Raw genomic sequence first — 23,509 nt, 5'->3', positions numbered from 1 at the left:
CCCACCGGCGGGCTCGGGGTGAGGGGGTTTGATGGCGGAAAGGCCGCGCCGGGGCGGCCCCCACCGCCTCCTGCGGCCGTAAGGCGCTCACCTCGGCTCAAAAGGCAGAGTACCGCGCCCTGTCCGCGTACGGGTCGCGCTCGAACCGCTGCATGTCGTAGAGGGAGGCCCGAGCGACCGACGAGACCGGCGACAGCTGACTACGATCGTAAGTGTACGCCTCTCCGACGGTGGTGGCCGCGGCTGCCGTGCGGCGCAGGGGGCTTCTATCCCGGGTGTAATAGGTGGAGGAGGCCGCCGCCGCCGCGGCGGTGGCGGCGGCAGCGACCGCGGCGGCCGCGCCCGGGGTGGGCAGCAGAGCTCTATCGTAGGGGTCTAGGGTGGTGGGGATGCGACTGGCCATGGCTGTGGTGGCGGCCATGGCCGTGGACTGGACCTGGGAGTACTGGGCGTACTGGGAGTACTGGGCCATGGTCTGCTCTGCATAGGCGTCGTATGCAAGAGGCCGTCGCATAGGACCTGACGCGGTAGCGCTTGTAGTAGTCGGCCATCCCGCTGTACGCGTCATCGTAATACATGGTCTCCCCATAGCCCGCGGTGTAGGGAGTGCGCACGGCTCCGTACTGCTCGTTATAGGCCTCGGTAAAGTCAGCCACTTGCCCCGGGCGATCTACCGGACACTCTTTAGACCAGTGCCCTTCCTTCCCGCACCGGTAGCAGCCGCTCTTGTCTCCCATCCCGGGCGCGGTCCTGAGCCGACTCGTGGACAACTGCACGCGCATCCGCTTGCCTTTAAGAAACAGACGCAAAAGGGAGGCTATAATTAACGGCGGGCACACGGGGAAGCACCAACAGCCACCGGGGACTCTCCTCCTCCTCCTACTTCTCCTCCTCCTCCTGTGCCGAGCCCCACAGGGACGAGGCCGAAGCGACCCAGCATACGTGGGTGCCGAGCCGGCTCAGAGCCTCACGACACTGCAGCGCCCCGGGGACGGACAAGCCCTGCGGTATTTTTAATTCTTATTTTCCCCTTTTTCTCCCCGTTTCCAGCCCACTGGCAGAACGGAGAGGCACGAACCCGCTCTCCCACGGGAGCGGGGCCCCGGCTGTGGCACAACCACGGGGCAGCGCCAGCGCCAGCGCCGCGCTCAAGCTCAACGCGCGACTGCAACGAGATGCGGCCGTGGCGCCACCGGTACTGGGAGACGTTGGCAGGGCAGGGGGACAACGTCCCCGGGGCAAAGGGATGCCCTGCCCAGGCGGTAACACGCATGGCACAACTTCTTGGCGCTTTATTCAACCCAAACCTGCGGGTGCCGACCCTGGCGGGGCTCTCCTGGGCCCCTGTGCATGGGGCCAGCACCGAATCTATCGCACGCCGGGGAGAAAAGGCAACAAAACTCCCTCGTTTTGGGCTCGGGGGTGAAGACAGCGGCCACGCTGCTCGCATCTGCCACGTCTACGTGTCGCGGTCCTGAACTGGGGAGGGGGCACCGCCTGGGGTTCCCCACGCTCCCTGATGGGGCTGCGCACGGGCACCCCGTTGGGAGGACCCCGAGAGAGTCCTGCAGAATGCGCCCCCACGCCCGCAGAAGCTTCCCCCACAGCGCGGAACCAGCAGGAAAGAGCCGAGGACCCCCCCGGCTGGGCGGCCCCGCGCCTCCTCTCCTACCTGACCGTCTGCCTCGGGCCCAGCCCGGCGCTACCTACTCCCAGCCAAGGGCCGCGGCCCCGGCCCGCGCGTCACCTTGGAACTCGGTGTTATCCAGCCCGCGGATGGCCTCCACCGCGTCCTCCGCCCGCTCCATGTGCACGAAGGCGTAGTCCTTGACGATGTCGCACTCGATGACGGGGCCGTACTCCTCGAACTTGGCCCGCAGCTCCAGGTTGGTGCAGGTGGGGCTGATGTTGCCCACGTGCAGCTTGGTGGAGGCCTTGCTCTTGTTCTTGCTGGCCTCCACGTTGATGCAGACGCCGTGCAGCTTGTGGTGGTGCAGGTTTGCGGATGGCGTCCTCGGCCGCCGTCTTGTCCTCGATGTGCACGAAGCCGTAGTTCTTGATGATGTCGCACTCCAGCACCTTGCCGTACTGCTCGAACAGCGAGCGGATCTCCTGCTCCGTCGCCTCCCGTGGCAAGTTCCCGATGAACAGCTTCACCATCTCGGCGGCCTGCACCAGAGAGGGAAAAAAAAGAGGAGCAGGTCAGTTGGGACAGGACCAGGGGACAGGAGAAGCTCCCACCCCCAGCTCGCTCCCCTCACGGCCTCCCCTATACCTCCACTCCCCACTGTTCCTCCCTATACCTCTATATCCCAACCCCCCATCCCCACATTCTCACCCATTTCCCTCCCATCTCCCCTCCGTGGCCTCCCCCGTTCCCTCCCACCACCCCATCCCCCTCCGTGACCCCCCCGTTCCTCCCCGGACCCCCATATTCCCCCCTGCCATTCTCCCCACCCCCAAATTCTCCCTTGTTTCCCTCCCATCCCCCCCCGTTTCCACCCCCCCGGGGCCTCCCCCCGTTCTCCCCGACCCCCCCAATCCCCCTCCGTGCCCCCCCTCCCATTGTCCCCCCGTGACCCCCCCCAGCCCCCCCTTCCCTCCCCTGCCTCCCCCCGTTCCCTCCCCTCCCCCCCCCGTTCTCTCCCCGCCCCCCCCGCCGCCTTCACAGGGCCCGGATCGGGCCCGGCCTCGCCCCCAGCCTGCCCCCGAGCCCCCCGGGATCCCCCCCCGGGATCCCCCCGGGACCCCCAGGCCCGGCCCCGGCCGCTCCCCCCATCCCCGGGCCCCCCCCGCGCTCACCGCGGCCCCGCGCTGCCTCTCGCCGGGTCGGTGACGGCGACAAAATGGCGGCGGCGCCGTCTCCGCCCCCCCCGCGCCTCCCGCCCGCCTCGCCCCGCCCCCGGAGCCCGCCGATTGGCTGCGGGGCCGCAAGGGGCGCGGCGCGATTGGCTGATCGTGGTGACGTCACCGCCCAGCTCGCCCGCCCGCCCACTGGCCCAATGGTGAGGGAGGGAGGGGAGGGGAAAGAGAGGGGGGGCGTTTCCGGTCACGTGGGGAAACGCGGCCAATCGGGGAGCGGCGTGGGGGCGTGGCCTGGAGGCCCGGCGCAGCCCGGCGGGGTCGGAGCGGCGGAGCGGGGCCGGGGCAGGCAGCGAGCGGCGGGACCGGAACCGGAACCGGAACCCGGCCCGGGCTCACGGGGGCCCGCCCCGCCGGTACCGCGACCGCAGGGCCCGGGCGGCCGCGCTGGGCCTGGCCCCGCCCACCGCTGGCCCCGCCCCCATTCGCCCCGGCCTTCCATCGGCCCCGCCCCTCCCCTTGGCCCCGCCCCTCGAGGCCAGGTCCCGCCCCCGCGCGTTGACCCCGCCCCCGTGCCGTCTCCCTCCCTCCTTGGCCCCTCCCCTCCCTGCTAGGCCCCGCCCCTCCTGTATTGGCCCCTCATAGTAGGCCACGCCCCTTTCATCTTGGCCCTGCCCCCTCCCCGGTAGGCCACACCCCTTCTGCCTCGGCCTCTCCTGCCTTGGCCCCTCCCCTCCCTCTTAGACCCCGCCCCCTCCTATTAGGCCCCTCCCTTCTCTAGTAGGCCCCTCCTCTCCCTATTAGGCTCCTCCCCTCCTGTTTAGACCCTGCCCCTTCAATCTAGGCCCCTCCCTTCCTTTTTAGGCCCCTCCCCTCCCAGTTAGGCCCCTCCCACTCAGGCCCCTCCCCTCCCTATTAGGCCCCTCCCCTCCCGGGTAGACCCCTCCCCTCCCAGCTGGGCTCCTCCCTTCCCTGTTAGGCCCCGCCCCTCCCAGTCAGGCCTCTCCCCTCCCAGTTAGACCCCACCCCTGGGCCTGCTCTGCCCCCAGCCCTCCCGGCCCCCCCGGCCCCCCTCAATCCCCCCGGGGCCCCCCCCCAGTCCCTCCCAGCCCCCCGCTTCCCGTGCCCCCGTGGGGGCCATGTCGGACTCGGTGCTGCTCCTGCGCCGGGTGCGTGAGCGCAGCGGCGAGGCGGCGGCGGCAGCGGCGGCAGCATCCGGGGGGGCCTCCTCGTCCCCCGGCCCCGCCCCGCGGCGCAAGCGCGGCCGCCGCCGCCGCTTCTACCCCGAGCACCGCGTGTACCGGGCGCGCAGCTCCTTCCTGGACCTGAGCGAGGAGCAGGTGCTGCGGCGCTACCGCCTCGACAAGGCCGCCATCGCCGGGCTGTGCCGCGAGCTGGGCGCCGACCTGGAGAGCCTGACGGGGCGCAGCCACGCGCTGCCGGTGGCCGTCAAGGTGACGTCGGCGCTCACCTTCCTGGCGTCGGGCTCCTTCCAGACGGCCACGCGCGACTCCACCGGCATCAGCCAGTCGGCCATGTCCAACTGCCTGGCGCAGTTCCTGGAGGCGCTGCAGCGGCGGGCGGCGCGCTACATCGCCTTCCCCGCGCCCGGCCGCCCCGCGCCGCCCGCGGGCACCGGCGCCTTCCCCGGCGTGCTGGGGCTGCTGGGCAGCATGCACGTGGCGCTGCGGGCGCCGTCGGAGAACGAGGTGGCTTTCCGCAACGCCCGCAACTTCCACTCCATGAACATGCAGGTGGTGTGCGACGCCGCCGGCGCCATCACCAACGTGGTGGCCAAGTTCCCCGGCTCCTGCCCCAACGCCGCCGTGCTGGAGAATTCGGCGCTGGCGCGGCTGCTCGAGGGGGCGCGGCCCGAGGGAGCCTGGCTGCTGGGTGAGGGGGGGATGGGGGGATTTGGGGGGGCGGAGGGGGGATTTGGGGGAGACTTCGGGGTTGGGGGAGATTTGGGGGATTGGGGGAGAGTTGGGGGTTTGGGGAGATTGGGGGGGTTGTGGATATTTGGGGGTTTTGTCAGACTAGGGGATTTTGGAGAGACTTGGGGGGTATTGGGGGATTTGGGGGGACTTGGGGGTTTGGGGGGATTTGGGGGTTTGGGGGGATTTGGGGACATGTGGGTGACACAAGGGACACGAGGGAGACACAAAGGGCCGCGGGGCGACACGAGGGGACGCGGGGTGACCCGAGGGCGACAAGGCGCCGTCCCCTCCCCGCAGGCGACCGCAGCTACCCGCTGAAGACGTGGCTGATGACGCCCATCCTCTTCCCGTGCGGCGCGGCGGAGGAGCGCTACAACGCGCTGCACCACCAGGCGCTGGCCGCCCTGCGCCAGACCCGCGCCCTCCTCAAGCGCCGCTTCCGCTGCCTGGACGCGGCGGGCGGCTGCCTGCAGTACGCCCCGCAGAAGGTCTGCCAGATCTTCCTGGCCTGCTGCGTCCTGCACAACATCGCCCTGCGCCGCCGCATGCCCCTCGAGCCCCCCGAGGGCCCCGAGCCCGACCCCGAGCCCGAGCTGCCGCTGCAGGCGCCCCACGTGCAGATCTCCAGCGAGGCCCGGGCCGTGCGCGCCCGCATCGTGCAGCAGGTGAAGGACAGCATGGGCTGAGCCCCGAACGCCGCGGGGGGGACGCTCGGGAGGCGTTTACCCCCCCCCCCGGGGACCAGATCACCCGGATTTAGGGCCCGGCAGCGGGGGGACGCGGTGCATGCGGCGTCCCCGGAGGGGTGCGGGGGGTCCCCATCCGTCCCCCAGCCCTGAGGGCTCAGCACACGGGGAGCCGGTGCCCTTCCACACCACTGACTGGGGATTTTGGGTGAATAAATGTATTTTCCAGCAGTGCCTGCTCCGGGGGAGGATCGTGGCACTGCTCCCGTGTCCTCACGTCCCACCTGTGCCCCCCGGGGACATTTCGGGGCCCCCATGCCGCAGCATCGCCCCCAGAGCGCCGGCGCGGCGGCCCTGCTGCAGCCGGTAGAGCATCTCCACCCCGTCCCGGCGCATCTTCTCCTCGTAGGGGCGTCCCCGCAGCGTCACCACGTCCCCGAATTCCTCCCGCAGGCGCCTCAGGGCGGCGCGGAGCGGCCCCTCGCAGCGCGCCATGGCGGCACGCAGCCGCCCGCGGGCCCGCGCCTCGCCGGCACGCGCCGCGAAGGCCTTGGGGGCCCTGCAGAAGAAGCGGTTGGGGTCGGAGGCGCGCGCCTCCAGCCCCTCCAGCCACGCCAGGAGCTGCTCCCGCTGCTGGATGAGGCCGGCGGCCTCCTCCCACAGCACCAGCGCCGCCGGCAGCCGCGCCAGGGCCGCGCCGCCGGCGTATTTGGCGGCCATGGCCAGCTGCTCGCGGCCGGGGACGAGCAGCACGGCCCAGAGCTGGCGGAGGCGCCGCTGAAGCTGCTGCAGCACCGCTGGTGTCACTGTCGTCACCGCTGCCGGCTGCCGCGGCTCTGCCGTCGCCTGTGGGGCCTTCACCGGCTCCTCCTCCTCCTCTTCCTCACCGCCACCGAGGTTGAAGATGGCGTGGAGGAAGTCAGAGCTGGTGCCCGCGAGGTACCGCAGGTAGTCCTGCAGCAGCGAGGCGCTTCGGGGCTCCCGCCGCCGTGCCGTCGGGGCGCTGCGTGCCGCGGCGCGGGTCCCCTGCTGCCCCTCGGGGCCGAGCTCATTGTCGTCGGCAGCCGGCTCCACCAGGGGCTCGTGCTCGAAGCGCAGCCGCTCGCCGGGCAGCGCCGCCGCCAGCCGCTCGTAGAGCGCCCGCAGCTCCCCGCCGGGCACGGCCTCGGCCTCCGCCACGACCTCCGCGGGCTCGGGGCACAGCGGCGGCTGCACCCGCAGCCTCACCGCGCTCTCCGCCAGCTCCGGCCGCCGCAGGAGGCTGACGCCGAGGGCCGGGATTGGTGCGGGGGGGGGGCCCGGCCGCTGCGTTTGGTGGCCCCGCAGCCACCGCAGCCGTGCGACGTCCCGGGGGCGGCGGGTGAGCGCCGCCAGCAGCGGTGGCAGCTGGTGGCCGTCGCTCGCCACCCTCCGCGTCAGCCGGTGCAGATCCAGCGCCGTGGCGGTGGCGCGGGGGGGGGCAGTGGGGGTCGGCAGCGCCGGCAGGGAGCGGGGCCGCGGCGGCGGCGGCGGGACCCCCGGCTTCTCCACCCGGTGCCGTTGGTCTGTCTGCGCCGGCAGCGAGCGGGCTCTGCGGCCGCAGCGGTGCCGGGATGGGGGTCGGTGGCCAGGGGTGGTGGGCGGGGGGTGCAGGGTGCCCTGGGGGGCAGCCGGGCAAGGGGCAGCAGGCAGGGGACAGCGCGGAGGTCGGCGCCGGCGATGGCTCGCAGCTCCCGCAGGTCGGCCGCCAGCTTCTCCTCGAGCACGGGGGCGGCGAGGCTGCGCCGGGGCGGCGGGGGCTCCATCGCTCCGAGCCTGCAGCAGCCGGGGAGAGCCCCCCCAAATCGGCCTGGGACCCCCAAGTCAGCCTGGGATCCCCCAAAACGTCCCAGAGCCCCCCAAATCATCTTGGAACTCCCCCCATATTTTTCTGGACCCCCCCCCCAACCATCCTGACCCCCCCCCAAACAGCGTAGATCACCCCCAAATCATCCCGGTACCCCAAAAATAGCCTGGGACCCCCCCCAAATCGTCCTGGACCTCCCCCCAAATCTTTCTGGAGCCCCTCAAGACGTCCTGGAACCCCCCAAAACGTCCTGGACCCCCCCCCAAATCGTCCTGAGACCCCCAAAACGTCCTGGACACTCCCCCCAAATTGTTCTGGGACCCCCAAATCGTCCCGGTACCCTCCAAAACGGCCTCGGACCCCACCAAATCTTTCTGGACCCCCCCAAAAAATGCGTGGACTCCCCCAAATCATCCTAGGACCCCCAAATCGTCCTGGGACCCCCCCAAAACTGCTCTCCCCCCCCCAAGCACCCCCAGATCCCCCCCCGGTAACGGGGATCCCCAACCCTGCACGTACTCGGCCTCAGCAGCCCTCCAGGGCCCCCCCCGAGCCCCCCCCCAGCCCTTCACAAATCCCCGGGGGCTCCCCGCGGCCTCCAGCGGCCTCCAGAAGCCTGCGGCGGCCCCCGTTTCCATGGCAACGGCCCGCCGGAAGTGGCTTCTGGTCCGTCGCCCTCACGGGTCCGGCCCCCGCCGCGGGCGCCGTCGCTTTGGTTCCACGGCGCCGGGACCGAGCCCGCGGCCATGGGGCGCCGGGGCCCCGCGGGCCCAGCTGCAGGGTGAGGGCGTGGGGCGGGGAGGAGTGACGGGGGGCCGGGGTCAGGGCCCCGCTCCGGGCGGTGCTGGGGCCGTGCGTGGGGCGTTTTTTTCGGGTGCGGGGGCCCAGCTGTGGGGTTTTGGGGTGCAGGGCCCCAGCTGTGCGATTTTGGGGGTGAATAACGCCAGCTATGGGATTTTGGGGCTGCAGGGCCCCAGCTTTGGGATTTTTGGGGTGAAGAGCCCAAGCCATGGGATTTTTGGTGTGTAGGGTCCCAGTCTTAGGGTTCGGGGAGTGCAGGGCCCCAGCTGTGGGATTTTGGGGGTTGAAGAACCACAGTCATGGGATTTTTGGGGTGCAGGGCCCCAGCTTTGGGATTTTGAGGGTTCAGATCCCCAGCTTTCTGATTTTGGGGGTAGAGGGCTGCAGCCATGGGATTTTGGGGGTCCAAGTCCCCAGCTGTGGGATTTTGGGGGTGCAGGGCCCCAACTTTGGGAGTTTTAGAGTGAATAGCCCCAGCTATAGGGTTTTGGGGGTGCAGAGCCCCAGCTATGGGATTTTTGGAGTGAATAACTCCAGCTATAGGATTTGGGGGCTGTAGGTCCCCAGTTATAGGATTTTAGGGGCGTAGTGCCCCACAAGCAGAACATTTGGGGTGCAGAGCCCCGGGTGTGGCAGCTTTTGGGGTGCCACCACCACGTACCGGGGCGTGCAGTGCCGACCCCGTGTCCCCTCTTGTCCCCAGCTGGAGTTCACCGTGCAGATGAGCTGCGAGAGCTGCGCCGAGGCCGTGCGGGAGGCGCTGCGGGGAGCCCCAGGTGAGCCCCACACCCCAACAACCCCCCCTCCACCACCGCCACCGGTGTCCCCCCGGCGTCACCGTGCGTCCCCGCAGGCGTGCAGCTGCTGGAGGTGCGGCTGGAGGCGCAGACGGTGCTGGTGGAGGCCGAGCTGGCGGCTGAGTGTGTGCGGGAGCTGCTGGAAGCCTCGGGGGCGCCGCGCGGTGCTGAAAGGCATGGGGGGCGCCGAGGACGGTGAGTACCAGCCGGGGGGGGGAAGCCCAAATTGGGCCGGGGGGGGGCCCAAACTGGGCTGGGGGTGCCGACGTGTGTCCCCGTAGCCAGCCTGGGCGCGGCGGTGGCCGCTCTGTCCGGCCCCGGCGGGGTGCGGGGCCTGGTGCGGTTCCTGCAGGTGTCCCCGCAGCGGTGCCTGGTGGACGGGGCCATCGACGGGCTGCAGCCGGGCCCCCACGGGCTGCACGTGCACGAGTTTGGGGACTTGTCCCGCTCCTGCGACAGGTGAGGGGACAGGGATGTCCCGATGGGGATGGGGATGTCCCGACGGGGAACGGGGACACCCCACTAGGGAATGGGGATGCCCTGATGGGGAATGGGGATGCCCTGAGGGGAACAGGGACACCCCAACAGGGGACAGGGACACCACAACGGGGAAAGGAGACACCCCAATGGGAACCGGGACCCCAATGGGGAATGGGGACACCCCAAGAGAGAACAGGGACACCCTAATGGGGGATGGGGACACCCCAATGGGGAACAGGGATGCCCTAACGGGGAATAGGGACACCCCAACGGGGAACGCGGACACCCCGACCTCACCCCATGTCCCCCCACAGCTGTGGGGACCATTTCAACCCTGACGGGGAGTGCCACGGGGGACCCGAGGACGAGCACCGGGTAAGCCTGCAGGACCCCCCGGGACCGGTGGATGGGGGGGGAGCTTTGGGGTCTCCCCTGACGCCCCCCACGCTGCCCCATAGCACGCTGGGGACCTGGGGAACATCTGGGCGGACGCCGATGGCCGGGCAGCCTTCCGCATGGAGGACTCGCGCCTGAAGGTGAGGCCATGGGGGGATCGGGGGGGCCACCCTGCGCCCCAAACCCCCGGGGGGGTCCCGAGCCCCTGCTCCATGTGCCCCCCAGGTCTGGGACATCATCGGGCGCTCGGTGGTGGTGGATGCAGGCGAGGACGACCTGGGCCGCGGCTCCCACCCGCTGTCACGGGTGACAGGGAACTCGGGGCCAAGGTGAGCGACGGGGAGCTCAAAAAAGGGGCTTGGGGGGGGGACGAAGCCCCCCCTCACACCCTGTGCCCCCCAGGCTGGCCTGTGGCGTGGTGGCGCGGGCGGCCGGGCTCTTCCAGAACCCCAAGCGCGTCTGCAGCTGCGACGGCCTCACGCTGTGGGACGAGCGGGACCGAGCCGCCCCCGGACCCCCCCCGGCCCCCACCCCGCACCTGTAGGGGCAGCGAGGAATCAGGGGTTTATGTGAGAAACCGGAGCGTGGGTTTGTGTAAAAATATATAATTATACCATCTGAGGAGAAACCGAGTGCGAATTTATAGGATAAAGTGTAATTATGGGATCTGAGGGGAAACCAGAGCGCAAATTTATATGATATAGTTGTATGGTCTGAGGGAAAAATGGAGCGCAAATTTATCTAAAAAATATAATTATATGATCTGAGGGAAAAACAGTGCAAATTTGTATAAAAAATATAATTACACAGTATGAGTGGAAACCAAGTGTGAATTTATAGAATAAAGCATAAATATACGATCTGGGGGGAAATTGAGTGTAAATTTATATGATAAAGTATAAATATATGATCTGAGGAGAAACCACAACACAGATTTGTATAGAAAAATGTAAGATCTGAGGGGAAACCGAGTGTGAATTTACATGATAAAGTGTAGTTGTACGATCTGAGGGGAAACTGAGTGAAAATTGATATAATACAGTATAATTTTGCAATCTGAGGAGAATCCGGAGTGCAAATTTATATAAAAAAATACAAGTATACAATCTGAGGAGAAACCAGAGTGCAAACTTCTGCGATAAAGTGTAATTGTAGGATCTGAGGGGAAACTGGAGTGCAAATTTATATTAAAAATTATAATTATAGGATCTGGGAAGAAACTGGAGTGAAAATTTATATAATAAAGTGTAATTGTACGATCTGAGGGGAAACCAGAGTGTAAATTTATATGAAAAAATACACATATATGATCTGAGGAGGAACTGGAGTGCATATTTTTATAAAAAAATACAAATATACGATCTGGGGAGGAACCAGAGTGCATATTTTTCTAATAAAGTATAATTATATAATCTGAGGAGAAACCAGAGTGTGCAAATGCATATAATAAAGTGTAAATATGTATAAAAAAATAAAGATATTTGTAATAAAGTGCTCTTTCCGCCCCGCAGCCTCCTCGGGCCCCCTCAGAACCGGCCCCGCGGCCCCTTTAAGAGTGGGCGTGGCCTAGCGCGGCTTCGCTCTCCCGCGGCCGCCCGGACCGTTAGGCTCCGCGCTCACGGGGGGGGGCTGTTGCTAGGCGACTCCTGAGGGCAGAGGCGGGAGCTGCGGTCGCGCACGCGCGGTGAGGTGGGCGGGAAGGCGGCGCACATGCGCAGTGCGCGTTCGCCTCTCCCCCCTCGGCTCTGAGGTGCGGCCGCCATTTTGTGAGGCCGCCGCGCTCCCGCTTCCCGCTCCCCTCCGCCGCCGCCGCCGCCGCCATGCGTCCCGGCATAAAGCTCTTCGTGGGCAACGTGCCCGAGGAGGCGACGGCGGAGGAGCTGAGCGAGCTGTTCGCCGGCGTCGCTGGGCCTGTGCTCGGCATCGCCCTCATGAAGCAGTTCGCCTTCGTGCACCTCCGCGACGAGGCGGCGGCGGCCCGCGCCATCGCGCAGCTCAACGGCCACCAGCTGCACGGCCGCCGCATCGTGGTGGAGCCCTCGCGGCCGCGGCCCACCAACACCTGCAAGATCTTTGTCGGCAACGTCTCGGCCGCCTGCACCAGCGGCGAGCTCCGCTCGCTCTTCCAGCAGTACGGCACCGTCGTCGAGTGCGACGTGGTCAAAGGTACCGGACCCGCCGCCGCTCCCGGGGCCGCTCCCCTCGCCCTCAGCACGGCGTCGGCCTCCCCCTGCCCCTCCGCTGGGGGTCCCTCTCGCTCCGGCCCCGGCCTGGTGCAGCGCCAGCGACCGTCCCCGGAGCCGCTCCGTCGCCGGTTGTGGCCGGGGCTGCGCCGTTTTCCGACCGGCGCCTTGCGGATTCTTTCCTCCCCCCCTTCCCCGGCCCGATCTGGCGGCGCCCCCGGGCTGCGAGCCCTCCGCCCCCCCGGTACAGCCCCCCACCACCACACGGGGCTCTCCCCCAGCCTTGCTGCAGGGCGCCGGGGTTCATGCTCCCCCTTCCCCTGGGACGGGGACACAAAGGGATGGCCCGGAGCTATGCGTGCTCCTGGAATTTCTCCCCGTTAAGAGCTGGGAAGTATTTTCCTCCCCCTCCACCACAGCGTTCTTTGCCCAAATCTATTTCAGCCTGAATGTGGAGGCTGCTTTATAGCCAGTTCTGAAGTTTGGTGGCACGTGGAATGCAAGTTTCTGAGGGGCTGCCCTGGCTCAGGGCCCCTGCACGTGGTTAATTCGGGGGTGCAGCATCAAGGGGGGGGGAATTACCTCGCGCCGAGGTCTCTCCATGTCCCCCCTCGCTTGAGAAGGCGCCGGCTAGGGCTGCCCCGTGTGGCTCGGCCCCGTCGCACCCCGCGGCAGGGTGATGCTGTTGCCTCTGCTCTCTCTCGTCCCAGGTCACAGCCACACCAGGATGCCCCTGCCCTGTTGGAGAACAGCGCCGAACCCACGCCAAATGTTTCTGGCGTCCCCGTGGCTGATTTGCGGGGGTCTTTGCGGCAGCCCCCAAAGGGGGTGGGCTGCCAGGGTGGGTTTGGGGCTTTTCAGGGACCTCCGGGGGCATTTCTAGCACCTCTACAGCAGCATTTGGAAGCGCATGCAGTGGTTGAGTGCTTCCTGCTGCTGGAAGGAGCCTGGGAGGGGTGGGATTGTGGTGTGGACCAGGGGGAGCAAGCGGGGGGAGGCGGGGCAAGGTAACGCACGCGTTTACCGTATTTTAGCTGGACCTTGAGGCATTGTTATGGCGTTTGCCCAGGCCTAGCGCTGCGTTCAGTGAGCGGTACCTCCGAGCACACCGAGACCTTTGGGGGGGGCTGCCCTGAGGCTTTCCCCCTGGTGCTGCCGGTGGAAGGGGGCCCTTGGAGGTGTCACCGGCTGTGCCTCCGGCCTGTGACCGCAGTGGTTTCCTGGCTGGTCTGCGGTGATGCTGCGGGGTTGGGCGCTTGTCACCATGGGTCACCGCCACGGAGGCACCGCGATGAGCGCCCTGTGCCACGTGCCAGCCTCCCAGAGCTGCTGTGACGTGGGGATCGAGCCCCCCACACCTCCTGAGCCCCCACAGTGGGGTTCAGACCCCAAAACCACTCCCTGACATAGTGCAGGTGGCCGTCAGGCCTGGCTCCAGCCTGCTGGTGTCACTGTGCCGCTACCGGTCTCTGCTGCTGCTAACGCTTCTCTCGGCTCTCACCTCCTGTCCGGCGCCTCTGCTTTCGGTTAATGATTCACCTTCCTGCGCTGCTTGTTTGCTCAGCTCCTCGCTGCCAGGCCCCTGGCCTCCGGACGCGTCTAACGCCTCGCCGGAACGCGCTCCCCGCGGGCCTCGCTCCCTTCTGGAGCGGAGCCACTTGGTGCTGCGGCCCTTTGCCCCGGCGTCGCTCGCCGGTCCTCTCCTCTCCCTGCTCTCTCCTTTCACTTGCTGCTGAGAGGCCTCATGCGGGCCGAGGACCGGCGCGGAGAAGTCCCTGGGGGGCTTTGAATGCAGCGAGGGGACACGCACCGCAGAACGCGGTGGCCTGCGGCAGGGCACACTGTGATGGGGCAAGGGAAGGAAGAAAACGGTGGCAAGAGGAGCAGAAAGCGGGGCCTGGCAGCTCCACTGGGCTCGCAGCGCTAATTACAGGGGTGGGAGTGCACCGAGGCCGACCCGAGCTGTCAGCAGCCCGCTGATATTGGTGGCAGGGGGAAAGCAGGGCCCGGGGCGGGCAAAGCCCCGCTTTAACCCGAACTCGCTCCAAGCCTCGGGCCAGAGGCTGCGGTTTCTCGTTCCCCACAGTCAGGTGGTGGCTAAGGGTGCCAGGAGGACGCGCGCTCGCTCCGCTCGAGCCCGGGGCCAAGTGGGGAGGTTTCGGCGGGAGCGGGGCCGCCGCTGCTGTCGCTGGTTAGCCGGGCCGCAGCTCGGCGGGCTGCGCGTAGGGTGGAGCGGGGCCGCGCGCCTCGTTAAGCGTTCGATCCTGTAACGAAATGTCTTTTCTTCCCCACTGATAACCCTCTGTCTGCTGCTTTATCAGACTATGCATTTGTTCACATGGAGAACGAAGCAGATGCAAAAGTTGCCATCGAAAATCTTAATGGGAAGGAGGTGAAAGGAAGAAGAGTCAATGTGGAGCTCTCGACCAATGTGCAGAAAAAGGGCATGGGCCCGGCCGTGCAGGCCGGCGTCGTGGTGGACAAGAACAAGCGGATAGGCCTGGAGTACAGGGAGAAGTTCCAGCCCAAGATCGAGGGCTTCGAGCAGCGGAGGGTCGCGGATGCCGCCTTCCCCTCGGCCGCCGCCGGCTACGCCACCTCCTCCTCCTCCCTGTACGATTACCAGCAGCGCTTCGGCACCGGCGCCGCCAGCAAGTACGACGGCTTCGACCCACAGCCGCGGCCCTCCTCCCCCGCCTACTTCGGGCGGGACCGCAGCCCCCTCCGGCGCTCCCCGACCAGAGCCGGCAGCTACTCGGCGGTGACGCTCCCCATGACGGCGCAGCCGGCCGCCTACCGCGCCCAGCCCTCGGCCTCGCTGGGGGCCACCTACCGCGCCCAGCCCTCGGCCTCGCTGGGCATGGCCTACCGCCCGCAGCCCACCACGGGCCAGGCGGCCGCGTACCGCGCCCAGCCCTCGGCCTCGCTGGGCGGCGCCTACCGCTCCCAGGCCGCCGTCTCCCTGGGCGCCTCGGGCGCGCAGCCTGGCGCCAACTCCCTGCCCTCCTACGGCGCGCAGCCCACCGCCTCCTACAGCGCGCAGCCCGCTGCCTCCCAGCTCTCCGGCTACAGCGTCCAGTCCACGGCCCTGGCCTCCTCCTACGGGGCGCAGGCCGCCTCCGGCTACTCGGCCACCTACGGCGCCCAGGCTGCCGCCGCCTATGGCACCCAGCCTGCTGCCGGCCCCACGGTTTCCTACGGCGCCCAGGCCGTGGCCACGCACGTAGCCTCCTATGGCGTGCAGGCCGCCACCGGCCACGCCGCCTCCTACGGCGCGCAGCCCATAGATGGCCACGCTGCCTCCTATGGCGCCCAGGCCGGCGCCGTGCTCTCGGTCTCCTACAGCGCCCAGGCCGTGGCCGCGCACGCCACATCCTATGGCGCCCAGCCCATGGCCGGCCACGCCTCCTATGGCGCCCAGCCAGTGGCCGGCCACTCGGCCTCCTATGGCGCGCAGCCAGTGGCTGCGCTCTCGGCCTCCTACGGTGCCCAGCCCGCTGCCGGCCACTCGGCCTCCTATGGCGCCCAGCCCGCCGCCAACCTGCCCGCCTCCTACGGCAGCCAGTCCGCCGCCGCCGCGCTCTCCGCCACCTACGGCGCCCCGGCGGGCTCCTCGCTGGCCGCCTCCTACGGCAGCCAGGCTGCTGCTGCTTCCTACAAGGCGCAGGCCTCCGCCCCGCTGACGGTGGCCTACCGAGCCCAGGCCTCCAACTCGATGGCGGCCTCCTACCCGGCGCAGCAGGCCTCCTCCGCGTCGCTGGCGGCCGCCTACAGAGCCCAGCCGGGCAGCGCCTACGACGGGCCGAGCCAGCTGGGGCAGCAGGCGGCCTCCTACTTGGGCCTGTCGCAGGCCACCGCCGTCGCACCGCCCTACGAGCGCACCCGCCTCTCGCCGCCTCGCAGCGCCGGCTATGACGATCCGTACAAAAAGTCCTCCGCTCTGGCAAAAAGGTATGCAGCTGGGCCAGGGGCGGCGGCTGGCGCGTAGCGTGCGGCGCCTCTCGTCCCCACACAGCGCGGGGGCCGGCGCCTCCCTGCCTCGGCGAGCTCGGCCCCGACGCGCCGCGGAGCTAACACCCAGGAGCGCGTGGCGTCGGAGGGGTGGGAGCGCAGCGCGGGCGCCGCACACCCCGCGTAACCCCCTCCCCTTGCTTCTCTGCAACTGGCTGGGGCCGGGGGTGGGCGCGGGTGGGTTCTCGCCCCTCTTCCAGGCCGTGCTGGACACCTGGGGGCTTCTCTCGGTGTCCTCACGTGCCGGGCCGTGGCTGCGTCGCTCTGTGCCGGGCGTCGCCGGTGGCGTGTGCCGGGCTGGCGGCGCCTCAGGAACGCAGCGGGTTCGCCAAGCGCTTGTTTGCCCCCCAAAATCTGGGGGAATCGGCTTCGCTTGTTTACCGGGGAGGCTGCAATGGCAAAGCTTCGCCCGCCTCGAGTCGGGCGGCGGCGAGCTGCTGCGGGTGGTCCCTGCACCGCGCCCGCCGCTGCGCCAGGATTCGGGGCGCCCTCTCGGCAGAGACCCGCTCTCGCCTCCTGCGCCCCGGTGCTTTATTCACGCCATCTCTCTTCTCTCGACCAGGTACAATTCAGACCGCCGTTTGTCTGACCTCTCAGATTACCGCCGCTTAGCGGACTCGCCGCTCGCGTACCGCCGCTCGCCGACAAAGTCCCCGATGGATTACCGCCGCCTTCCGGAAGCGCACGCCGATTACGCCCGCTACTCGGGCGGCTACGGCGATTACCTGCCCCCGGCCCGCGTGCACTCGGGCTACCAGCGCCGCCTCTAGGGCTGGTGGGCGTGCGGCGTTCCCTCGGGACACCTCCCGGTAGCTCCGCCGGGTCGCTCCCTCCCCTCCGCGCCGTCTCCGGTGTCACCAGCGGCGCAGCGCTCTCCGTCGCACCCAGCGTGGTTCGCCTGCTCTCAGCCGTTAGCCCCGGGCAGGGACGGTTATTTTTAGCTGCCTTTTTTTTTTTTTCCTCCCTTCCTTTTATTTTTTCCCCCTTCTCCTCTCCCGTTTTTAGAAGGTTTTGGATTCACGGTTTGAAAACCTGTCGCTCTGTGCCGGGAGGAGCGCGAGGCGGCCGCGCAGCCCCTCCGCCGTTCCCTGCGCCAGCCGTAGCGTCGTGGCACCGTCTCGCTTGCGCCGCGCGGAGCTCTCGGCAATCCCCTCGCCGCCCAGGCGCATTTTGTAACCGGAGCGATCGGTGCCGCCGAGCGAGGAGCGGGCGGGCGCTCTTTTGGATCCCCGTCCCCATTTTTTCTTCCCCCCCGCCTTTTGAAAGCGTTCATTTCAACCCAGGCACAGCGTTGGGCTCGACGCAGCAGCACCGAGTGACGTTTTGTACGACTGTAAATAAAAAGCTGGGCTGTTTTCCGTTTAGAAACCCTTGTCCTCTGTATTTCTTTTCCCAGCCCGGCCGTTCGGGGACATCTTGCGGCGGGGTCAGGCCGCATCCCACCGCGCTCCCTGTCCCTGCTAGAGGCAAACCAGCGGGTTTGGGGCCGCAGCGTCGGCCACGCGCGGTTGTTGCACGCGTCTCTGCCCAGAGCTGCTCTGTTTTGGGGGGGGGGGTGGCAGCAGGTTTCTGAAAGAAATTATAAATTTCTGCAAGCAGAGGGAGTAGGGACGCCTCCGGGGACAGGATGCCACATCAGCGTGGTGGCCTCCCGTGGGGGATGGTCCCCTCGGGCGGTGTTTTGGTCATTCAGGGTGTCCCCACTCGCCCTGCTCATGTTTAACCGCGGCGCTTGCAGGTTTTCTCTCCGGCCAACGTTTTGTTTTTCTCTCAGCGTTCACTAAGTGAAATTTGATCGGCTCCTTCCGGCGACACTTCGGTTTTATCGGAGTAGCTCTCGAATGTAATCGGCTCGCTCAGCCCGGGGCGAGCGTCGCTGATCCCTCCGTGTGGCTGAGTGGCTCGCTTGGGCCACGCCGGGCTCTTCCTTGCTGCTGGAACCATCATTAAAGCTTGTAAAAGCGTTTGCTGTCCCTTGTCTTCTTGTTTGGGGAACGTTGGGGCGGCGGCAGGGCGCTGGTGGCCCCCTCGCCACTTGCGTCGGGCCTGTCGGAGGGCTGGGACCCCCCGTGCACACCGAGATCACGGAGTCAGCGCTGGCTCGGGGTGGCTGCCGGGGAGGAAACACAGCCTGAGGAAAGAAAAGCGGCCCCGGCCCGCTGCTGGAATGGCAAATGAAGGGAATCGTTAACCAGCGTGGTGCGTGACGGCCTAACGCTTCTCCCCCTCGTTTTCCAGGACGCGGCATCAGCGAGAGGCTCCCCGAGACCGCAGCGATGGCCGCGTTAAAATAAAGCAGCAGAAACGCGGCCAGAGATACAGAGTGCTCGAGTTGCTGGTAAAAAAAAACTTAGCCGAGTGACAGCGTTGCTTTGAGAAGCAGGAATTAGAAGTCGACTGTAGAGAAGGAAAGGAGAAGGCAACAAGAGCTGTAGGTGATCAGGTGGAGGCCGTTAGCTGGAGGAGGCAGAGAAAGTAAATCTGGAACCGCACCCAGAGGAGCAGGCGAGAGCTGCTGCTTGCTTCAGGATGCCAAAAAACCACAACCAGGAGCCCAGGGACACGACGAGGGGCCCAGACAGCGGCTGTCGGCAAAGCTGCGACCCAGGCGAGCATTTAATTAATTAACATCGTTACTTAACGAGCCAGGGAGGGGAGCAGGGGTTGGAGCTGGTGAGCACAAGGGGCAGCAGCCAGGCAGGGGGTGTGTGGGGGGCTCTGTGGGGCCCACCCTGCTGAGAGCAGGGATTAACGAGCCAGCCCCGGGGCGGGGGGGTTAATTAGCCCAGCATTGGGATCAAGGGGGTGCTGCCATCAAGGGGAGGCACGGCAGGGAGGCCGCAGAGAGAGGCCCAGCCTCTCCTGCCCTTTCTGGGGGCAATGTCGGTGGTAAGTCCAGGAGCCCAGGGGGAGCACGGCCGGAGAAAAGCCCCCTGAGACTCAGAGGGGGAAGCGCCCGCACGCCAGACACACGCCCGGGTTTGTTAAAAGAGTTTATTTCACTGGAAAGGAGGCTAAAGGCCGAGGGGGGGCGGCGGGTTGTGCCCCATGCCGGTGGCATGACCCAGGGGCTCGACTCAGCGGTTCTGACTCGGCTACATCATTTAGTATTACAAAGTTAAGACTGATTCTCTTTAAAAAATAAGCACGTTAAAAAAAGAAAAAAAAAAAAGAAAAAAGCTACAGCCCAGGCTGCGAGGGTGGGGGGGGAGCAGCTCCACGCACGCCTCGAGGGAGCAGGGAAGCAAAGCTCGCGCTACGCCTACGCTCGCGCTAAACCTGAGCCTAGACCAGCTAGGGGCGGCCGGGCTGGAGGGCAGCACAGGGGGGCCAAGGAGCTAATTCAAAGCAAATCCTGAAAAATCAAATGGACAAAGGGGGCGGGGAGGGGGTTAAGCTACTCCTGACTACGCTACGAAGAAGCTTGAGCGTCCGTTAGGGACCGGTTCGTTAGCTGACGCGGGCGTGCCTGGAAGCGCAGCACAGTCTGACGCGCACGGCGCAGATTTCACGTGCGACGGGACCCCGACGTCCAGCCGCAAATATCTTACCTGAAAGAGAGAAGCACAGTTCAGCGCCCGCCTCAGAGCCGGGGCTGTGCCGAGCCCTGCGCGGCGGCAGCGGCGGCGCCAGCGCCCTCCTGAAAGCAACCGGAGTCCAGACGTGAGCCGAGCTCGCTCGGCAGGGACGGCACCGGCCTCACCCGTCAGGACGGTGCCGGGCTCGGCTCTGCCCTTGCCACGGCAGTGGGGGAAACGCAGCGGGAGGCTCCTGCGAGAGGCGGCTGGAGCAGGGCACGGTTTTACCGGGAGCCGAGCGGGGAGAGGAGTCTCCCCTCACCGGGTGCCCGGGCAGCACGGGGGGGATTTCGGGTCCCGTTCCCTGTGCCCAGGAGCACCGCTCGTTGCGGCAAGGCTCAGGAGGGTGCTGCGGCAACGCGCCGGCACTCGTCACGGTGGCTTACAGAGCCAGCATCCGGGCTTTAACGTCCAGAAAGGGCCCGGCTCGGGTCCTTTTGCTTAATCCTGACCCGTTTACTCAAGCCCGACTCTACCCCAGCTGCGGGCAGGAGGCAGGGCGCAGATGCCCGGCCAGCGGCGTCGGGGGTTAGCGGAGCCCGTGTTCCGAGCCACCGGGGACCCCATGCAGCCCCGGAGGCAGCACCGGCTGTAAGGACAAGCACCACGGAGCAGCCCTGCGAACACGCTCACCTCGGCTCAAAAGGCAGAGTACCGCGCCCTGTCCGCGTACGGGTCGCGCCCGAAGCGCTGCATGTCGTAGAGGGAGGCCCGAGCGACCGACGAGACCGGCGACAGCTGACTACGATCGTAAGTGTACGCCTCTCCGACGGTGGTGGCCGCGGCTGCCGTGCGGCGCAGGGGGCTTCTATCCCGGGTGTAATAGGTGGAGGAGGCCGCCGCCGCCGCGGCGGTGGCGGCGGCAGCGACCGCGGCGGCCGCGCCCGGGGTGGGCAGCAGAGCTCTATCGTAGGGGTCTAGGGTGGTGGGGATGCGACTGGCCATGGCTGTGGTGGCGGCCATGGCCGTGGACTGGACCTGGGAGTACTGGGCGTACTGGGAGTACTGGGCCATGGTCTGCTCTGCATAGGCATCGTATGCAGAGGCCGTCGCATAGGACCTGACGCGGTAGCGCTTGTAGTAGTCGGCCATCCCGCTGTACGCGTCATCGTAATACATGGTCTCCCCATAGCCCGCGGTGTAGGGAGTGCGCACGGCTCCGTACTGCTCGTTATAGGCCTCGGTAAAGTCAGCCACTTGCCCCGGGCGATCTACCGGACACTCTTTAGACCAGTGCCCTTCCTTCCCGCACCGGTAGCAGCCGCTCTTGTCTCCCATCCCGGGCGCGGTCCTGAGCCGACTCGTGGACAACTGCACGCGCATCCGCTTGCCTTTAAGAAACAGACGCAAAAGGGAGGCTATAATTCAGGCCGCACCAAGAGGTTCGTTACAAAAACATGCACAGTACAACAGAGCAGGACAGAACCAGCCAGATCCCCCCCGAGCTACCTCGCACCGACAGCGCCTCGTTCCATTCCACACCAGAAACCACGCTGCGAGCGGGAGAGCCCCCGGGGCCGCCGAGCCCCCGGCCTCCGCCGCCCATCCCGGTCTGCATCGACGAGCTCAAGGAGCAGCCGTGTCCTGGGGCGCAGCAGACCGACTTACCGGGAAGGTGCCACCAGGGATGGGGACGGTGCCGCAATGACACTGGCGAGACGGAGCGCTCGGTGGCTCGGAGACGCGGCTCGGCCGCCCGAATTAGGCTGGGAGGGGTTCGGGATGCAGATCGGGGCCAGCTGCACCGAGCAAGCCACCAGTGACCTTGCCGTCCAGCCAAAGTCACATAAAAACAGCTTTCTGCCCCAAACCAGCGTGCCGTCCTGCTCCGGTGATTACACAGCAGCCCGGCACTGTCACCAGCAGCCCTGGAGCTTCGCCGTGCCCCACAGCACGCAGGGCTACGGCCACGGCTGCGGACGAGCGGGTCCCGCCATGCCAGATGGCAGCACCGACCGCGGCGGCAGAGAGGGGACGAGCACCCTCTGAAAGGGGAGGCGGCCGCGGGCCTGTGACGAGCCCCTGGGGATGACGCCGGATCCTGCGCAGGCCGTGCCGCTTCGCTTTTGGACTGCGAGTGCCGGCAGCACCGGAACCACGTGGGCTTGGGCCAGGACACCCACACGGTGCCCCCAGCCCTAGTGTGGGGAGCAGGGAGCAGCCGAGGGCCACGTCTACGAGCAGGGGAACGGGCGATACTACACGGCCCTGGCTGAAGACGAGTTTTGTGGGCACCCAAAATGGAGGCTTCGCCCAGACCCCAGTAGGGATCGGCAGGACCGATCCAGCCCCACCGTGCGGGCGAGCCCCGGGACAGGACGGCGGTGGATCAGGATGAAGCGCCAGACGCGTCCTCGATGCCCTGCTGGGTTTGGACCCAGCCTGACGAGGATGCGCTCGCTTTTGGCAATGAAGAAAGTGGCTCAGCACCGCGGCGGTGCCTCTGCCCGCCCTCTTACCGGGCTGGCCGGCAGCCCCTCCATGCTGCACAGGCGGCACCGGCAGCGTTGGACCAGAGCCAGGGTTTCGCCATCGGGCTCCTCAGCCGCGTTGGGTGGGTCAGAGATGGATCCCCGTGCCCGCAGCCCACCCGAAACGCCCCAGGCCCTATGGGGTCGCTGCCGTGAGGGCCTGACCCTTGGGAAAGAAACAGGCATGCCACGTTACAGAGCACAGGCAGAGCTGGAATGCAAACAAGAGCCCCAAAACACATCTTTCTGTGCTTAATTCAAGGGGAGAGAGCCGCGGTGATGCCTGGAGGCATCTAATGCCCTACAGAGGGCTCTTGGACCACGGCTGAGAGGTTTGGGGCACTCAGAGCAGCCTCACCCCCACCACAAGCCCGAGGCTGGGCTCGGTCTTGCCAAGTGGAGGCCGCGACGCCACCGGCACCATCCACACGTCTCCAGCTCCAATGCCCGGGCTCTAAAAGACGTCAGCGCCCGCGCTGGAAGGGGAACCGTGATCCCTCCGCAGAGCCTGCCGGCAACCCGCCCGTCCCACTCCCCGTCCCACCTTGGAACTCGGCGTTGTCCAGCCCGCGGATGGCCTCCACCGCGTCCTCCGCCCGCTCCATGTGCACGAAGGCGTAGTCCTTGACGATGTCGCACTCGATGACGGGGCCGTACTCCTCGAACTTGGCCCGCAGCTCCAGGTTGGTGCAGGTGGGGCTGATGTTGCCCACGTGCAGCTTGGTGGAGGCCTTGCTCTTGTTCTTGCTGGCCTCCACGTTGATGCAGACGCCGTGCAGCTTGTGGTGGTGCAGGTTGCGGATGGCGTCCTCGGCCGCCGTGCGGTCCTCGATGTGCACGAAGCCGTAGTTCTTGACGATGTCGCACTCCAGCACCTTGCCGTACTGCTCGAACAGCGCGCGGATCTCCTGCTCCGTCGCCTCCCGCGGCAGGTTCCCGATGAACAGCTTCACCATGGCGCCGGCCTGCAGCGGGCAGCGGGCTCAGCACCCCCGGGACCCCCCCCGGACGCTCCCCAACCCCTCCCGGTGCCCTCCCCCTCCCCCCCGTGCCCTCCCCCCGCCCCTCCCGGTGCCGGCCCCGCCCCCACCTGCGCCCCCTTCGCCGCTCGCTGCTCACAAAATGGCGGCGGCTCCGCGCTGCCCCCCCCGGCGCCCCGAGCCCCGCCCGCCTGTCGATGATTGGCTGAGGGGCTGTCCGTCAGGAGGCGTGACCCCCTAGATGGAAAGCGGGCCCGCCCACGGAGAGCGAGGGGCCAATTGGCAGCGAGGGGCGGGGCGAGAGGGAGAGGAGCGGCCCATTGGGAGCCCTGCGGGGGGAGCTGGGGGGATCCATTGGGAGCCGGGGGGGGGGCCTGGAGGGATCTATTGAGAGCCCTGCGGTGGGGGGGGGGCGCCTTGAAGGATCCATTGGTAACTGATGGGGGGATCCATTGGGAGCAGGGGGGGCTTGGAAGGATCCATTGGTAACTGACGGGGGGATCTGGGGGGACCCATTGGGAGCGGGGGGTCCTGGAAGGATCCATTGGGAGCCCTATGGGGG

At 67.2% G+C, this 23,509-nt stretch overlaps 5 protein-coding genes across 11 annotated transcripts; 3 read left to right on the top strand and 2 right to left on the bottom strand.

Moving 5' to 3' along the window:
- Positions 1–95: 95 nt before the first annotated feature.
- LOC118261566 (RNA-binding protein 4B-like) lies at positions 96–2,848 on the bottom strand. Its single transcript, XM_035572456.2, is given in 5 exon segments — positions 96–499; positions 501–790; positions 1,748–2,000; positions 2,002–2,169; positions 2,803–2,848. Coding segments are annotated over 4 exon segments (1,104 nt in total). The 5' UTR covers positions 2,161–2,169; positions 2,803–2,848; the 3' UTR covers positions 96–97.
- Positions 2,847–5,425, top strand: LOC118261567 (putative nuclease HARBI1). The gene is made up of 3 exons (XM_035572457.1): positions 2,847–3,005; positions 4,062–4,695; positions 5,037–5,425. Exons 1-3 carry the CDS (start codon positions 2,847–2,849, stop codon positions 5,423–5,425), a joined length of 1,182 nt encoding a protein of 393 aa, XP_035428350.1.
- Positions 5,426–7,641: 2,216 nt separating this feature from the next.
- On the top strand, positions 7,642–11,312 carry CCS (copper chaperone for superoxide dismutase). The gene is given in 9 exon segments (XM_035572458.2): positions 7,642–8,031; positions 8,755–8,827; positions 8,905–8,999; positions 9,001–9,043; positions 9,130–9,307; positions 9,643–9,703; positions 9,787–9,864; positions 9,950–10,053; positions 10,127–11,312. Coding segments are annotated over 9 exon segments (1,164 nt in total). The 3' UTR covers positions 10,269–11,312.
- Positions 11,313–11,433: 121 nt separating this feature from the next.
- RBM14 (RNA binding motif protein 14) lies at positions 11,434–18,747 on the top strand. Of its 3 annotated transcripts, XM_035572448.2 has the most exons (3): positions 11,448–11,890; positions 14,229–15,858; positions 16,481–17,277. In XM_035572448.2, the coding sequence occupies exons 1-3, from the start codon at positions 11,545–11,547 to the stop codon at positions 16,686–16,688; spliced, it is 2,184 nt and encodes a 727-aa protein (XP_035428341.2). In that variant the 5' UTR covers positions 11,448–11,544; the 3' UTR covers positions 16,689–17,277. The 3 variants fall into 3 exon arrangements, with proteins under 3 accessions (XP_050572605.1, XP_035428341.2, XP_050572606.1); XM_050716648.1 differs by lacking the exons at positions 14,229–15,858; positions 16,481–17,277 and adding an exon at positions 18,157–18,747 and having other exon boundaries at positions 11,434–11,890; XM_050716649.1 differs by lacking the exon at positions 14,229–15,858 and having other exon boundaries at positions 11,453–11,890.
- LOC118261565 (RNA-binding protein 4B-like) lies at positions 17,272–23,144 on the bottom strand. Of its 5 annotated transcripts, XR_004782421.2 has the most exons (5): positions 23,058–23,144; positions 22,512–22,932; positions 20,130–20,827; positions 19,470–19,558; positions 17,272–18,080 (listed from the first exon to the last, which is right to left on the bottom strand). XR_004782421.2 is itself a non-coding variant. In XM_035572451.2 (4 exons), the coding sequence occupies exons 2-3, from the start codon at positions 22,921–22,923 to the stop codon at positions 20,136–20,138; spliced, it is 1,104 nt and encodes a 367-aa protein (XP_035428344.1). In that variant the 5' UTR covers positions 22,924–22,932; positions 23,058–23,144; the 3' UTR covers positions 18,899–19,558; positions 20,130–20,135. The 5 variants fall into 5 exon arrangements, 4 of the variants coding, with proteins under 4 accessions (XP_035428347.1, XP_035428348.1, XP_035428344.1 ...); XM_035572451.2 differs by lacking the exon at positions 17,272–18,080 and having other exon boundaries at positions 18,899–19,558; XM_035572454.2 differs by lacking the exons at positions 19,470–19,558; positions 20,130–20,827.
- Positions 23,145–23,509: the final 365 nt, after the last annotated feature.

The sequence above is a fragment of the Cygnus atratus genome, unplaced genomic scaffold, assembly GCF_013377495.2.
Source record: "Cygnus atratus isolate AKBS03 ecotype Queensland, Australia unplaced genomic scaffold, CAtr_DNAZoo_HiC_assembly HiC_scaffold_127, whole genome shotgun sequence".
NCBI classification, from domain to species: domain Eukaryota; kingdom Metazoa; phylum Chordata; class Aves; order Anseriformes; family Anatidae; genus Cygnus; species Cygnus atratus.
Note: the sequence above shows the minus strand (reverse complement) of the source record. Positions and strands in the feature narration are given on the sequence as shown.

Bases quoted from the DNA above. Each gene is read 5' to 3' on its own strand.
- LOC118261567 (XM_035572457.1), top strand. From the start codon at position 2,847: ATGGCGGCGGCGCCGTCTCCGCCCCCCCCGCGCCTCCCGCCCGCCTCG. The intron at 3,006-4,061 runs GTGAGGGAGGGA...CCGCGGCGCAAG, and splicing joins GCCCGCCCACTGGCCCAATG to CGCGGCCGCCGCCGCCGCTT. The intron at 4,696-5,036 runs GTGAGGGGGGGA...CCCTCCCCGCAG, and splicing joins CGAGGGAGCCTGGCTGCTGG to GCGACCGCAGCTACCCGCTG.
- LOC118261565 (XM_035572451.2), bottom strand. From the start codon at position 22,923: ATGGTGAAGCTGTTCATCGGGAACCTGCCGCGGGAGGCGACGGAGCAG. The intron at 20,828-22,511 runs GTGGGACGGGGA...TGTTTCTTAAAG, and splicing joins GGACAACGCCGAGTTCCAAG to GCAAGCGGATGCGCGTGCAG.
- RBM14 (XM_035572448.2), top strand. From the start codon at position 11,545: ATGCGTCCCGGCATAAAGCTCTTCGTGGGCAACGTGCCCGAGGAGGCG. The intron at 11,891-14,228 runs GTACCGGACCCG...CTGCTTTATCAG, and splicing joins CGAGTGCGACGTGGTCAAAG to ACTATGCATTTGTTCACATG. The intron at 15,859-16,480 runs GTATGCAGCTGG...TCTCTCGACCAG, and splicing joins TCCTCCGCTCTGGCAAAAAG to GTACAATTCAGACCGCCGTT.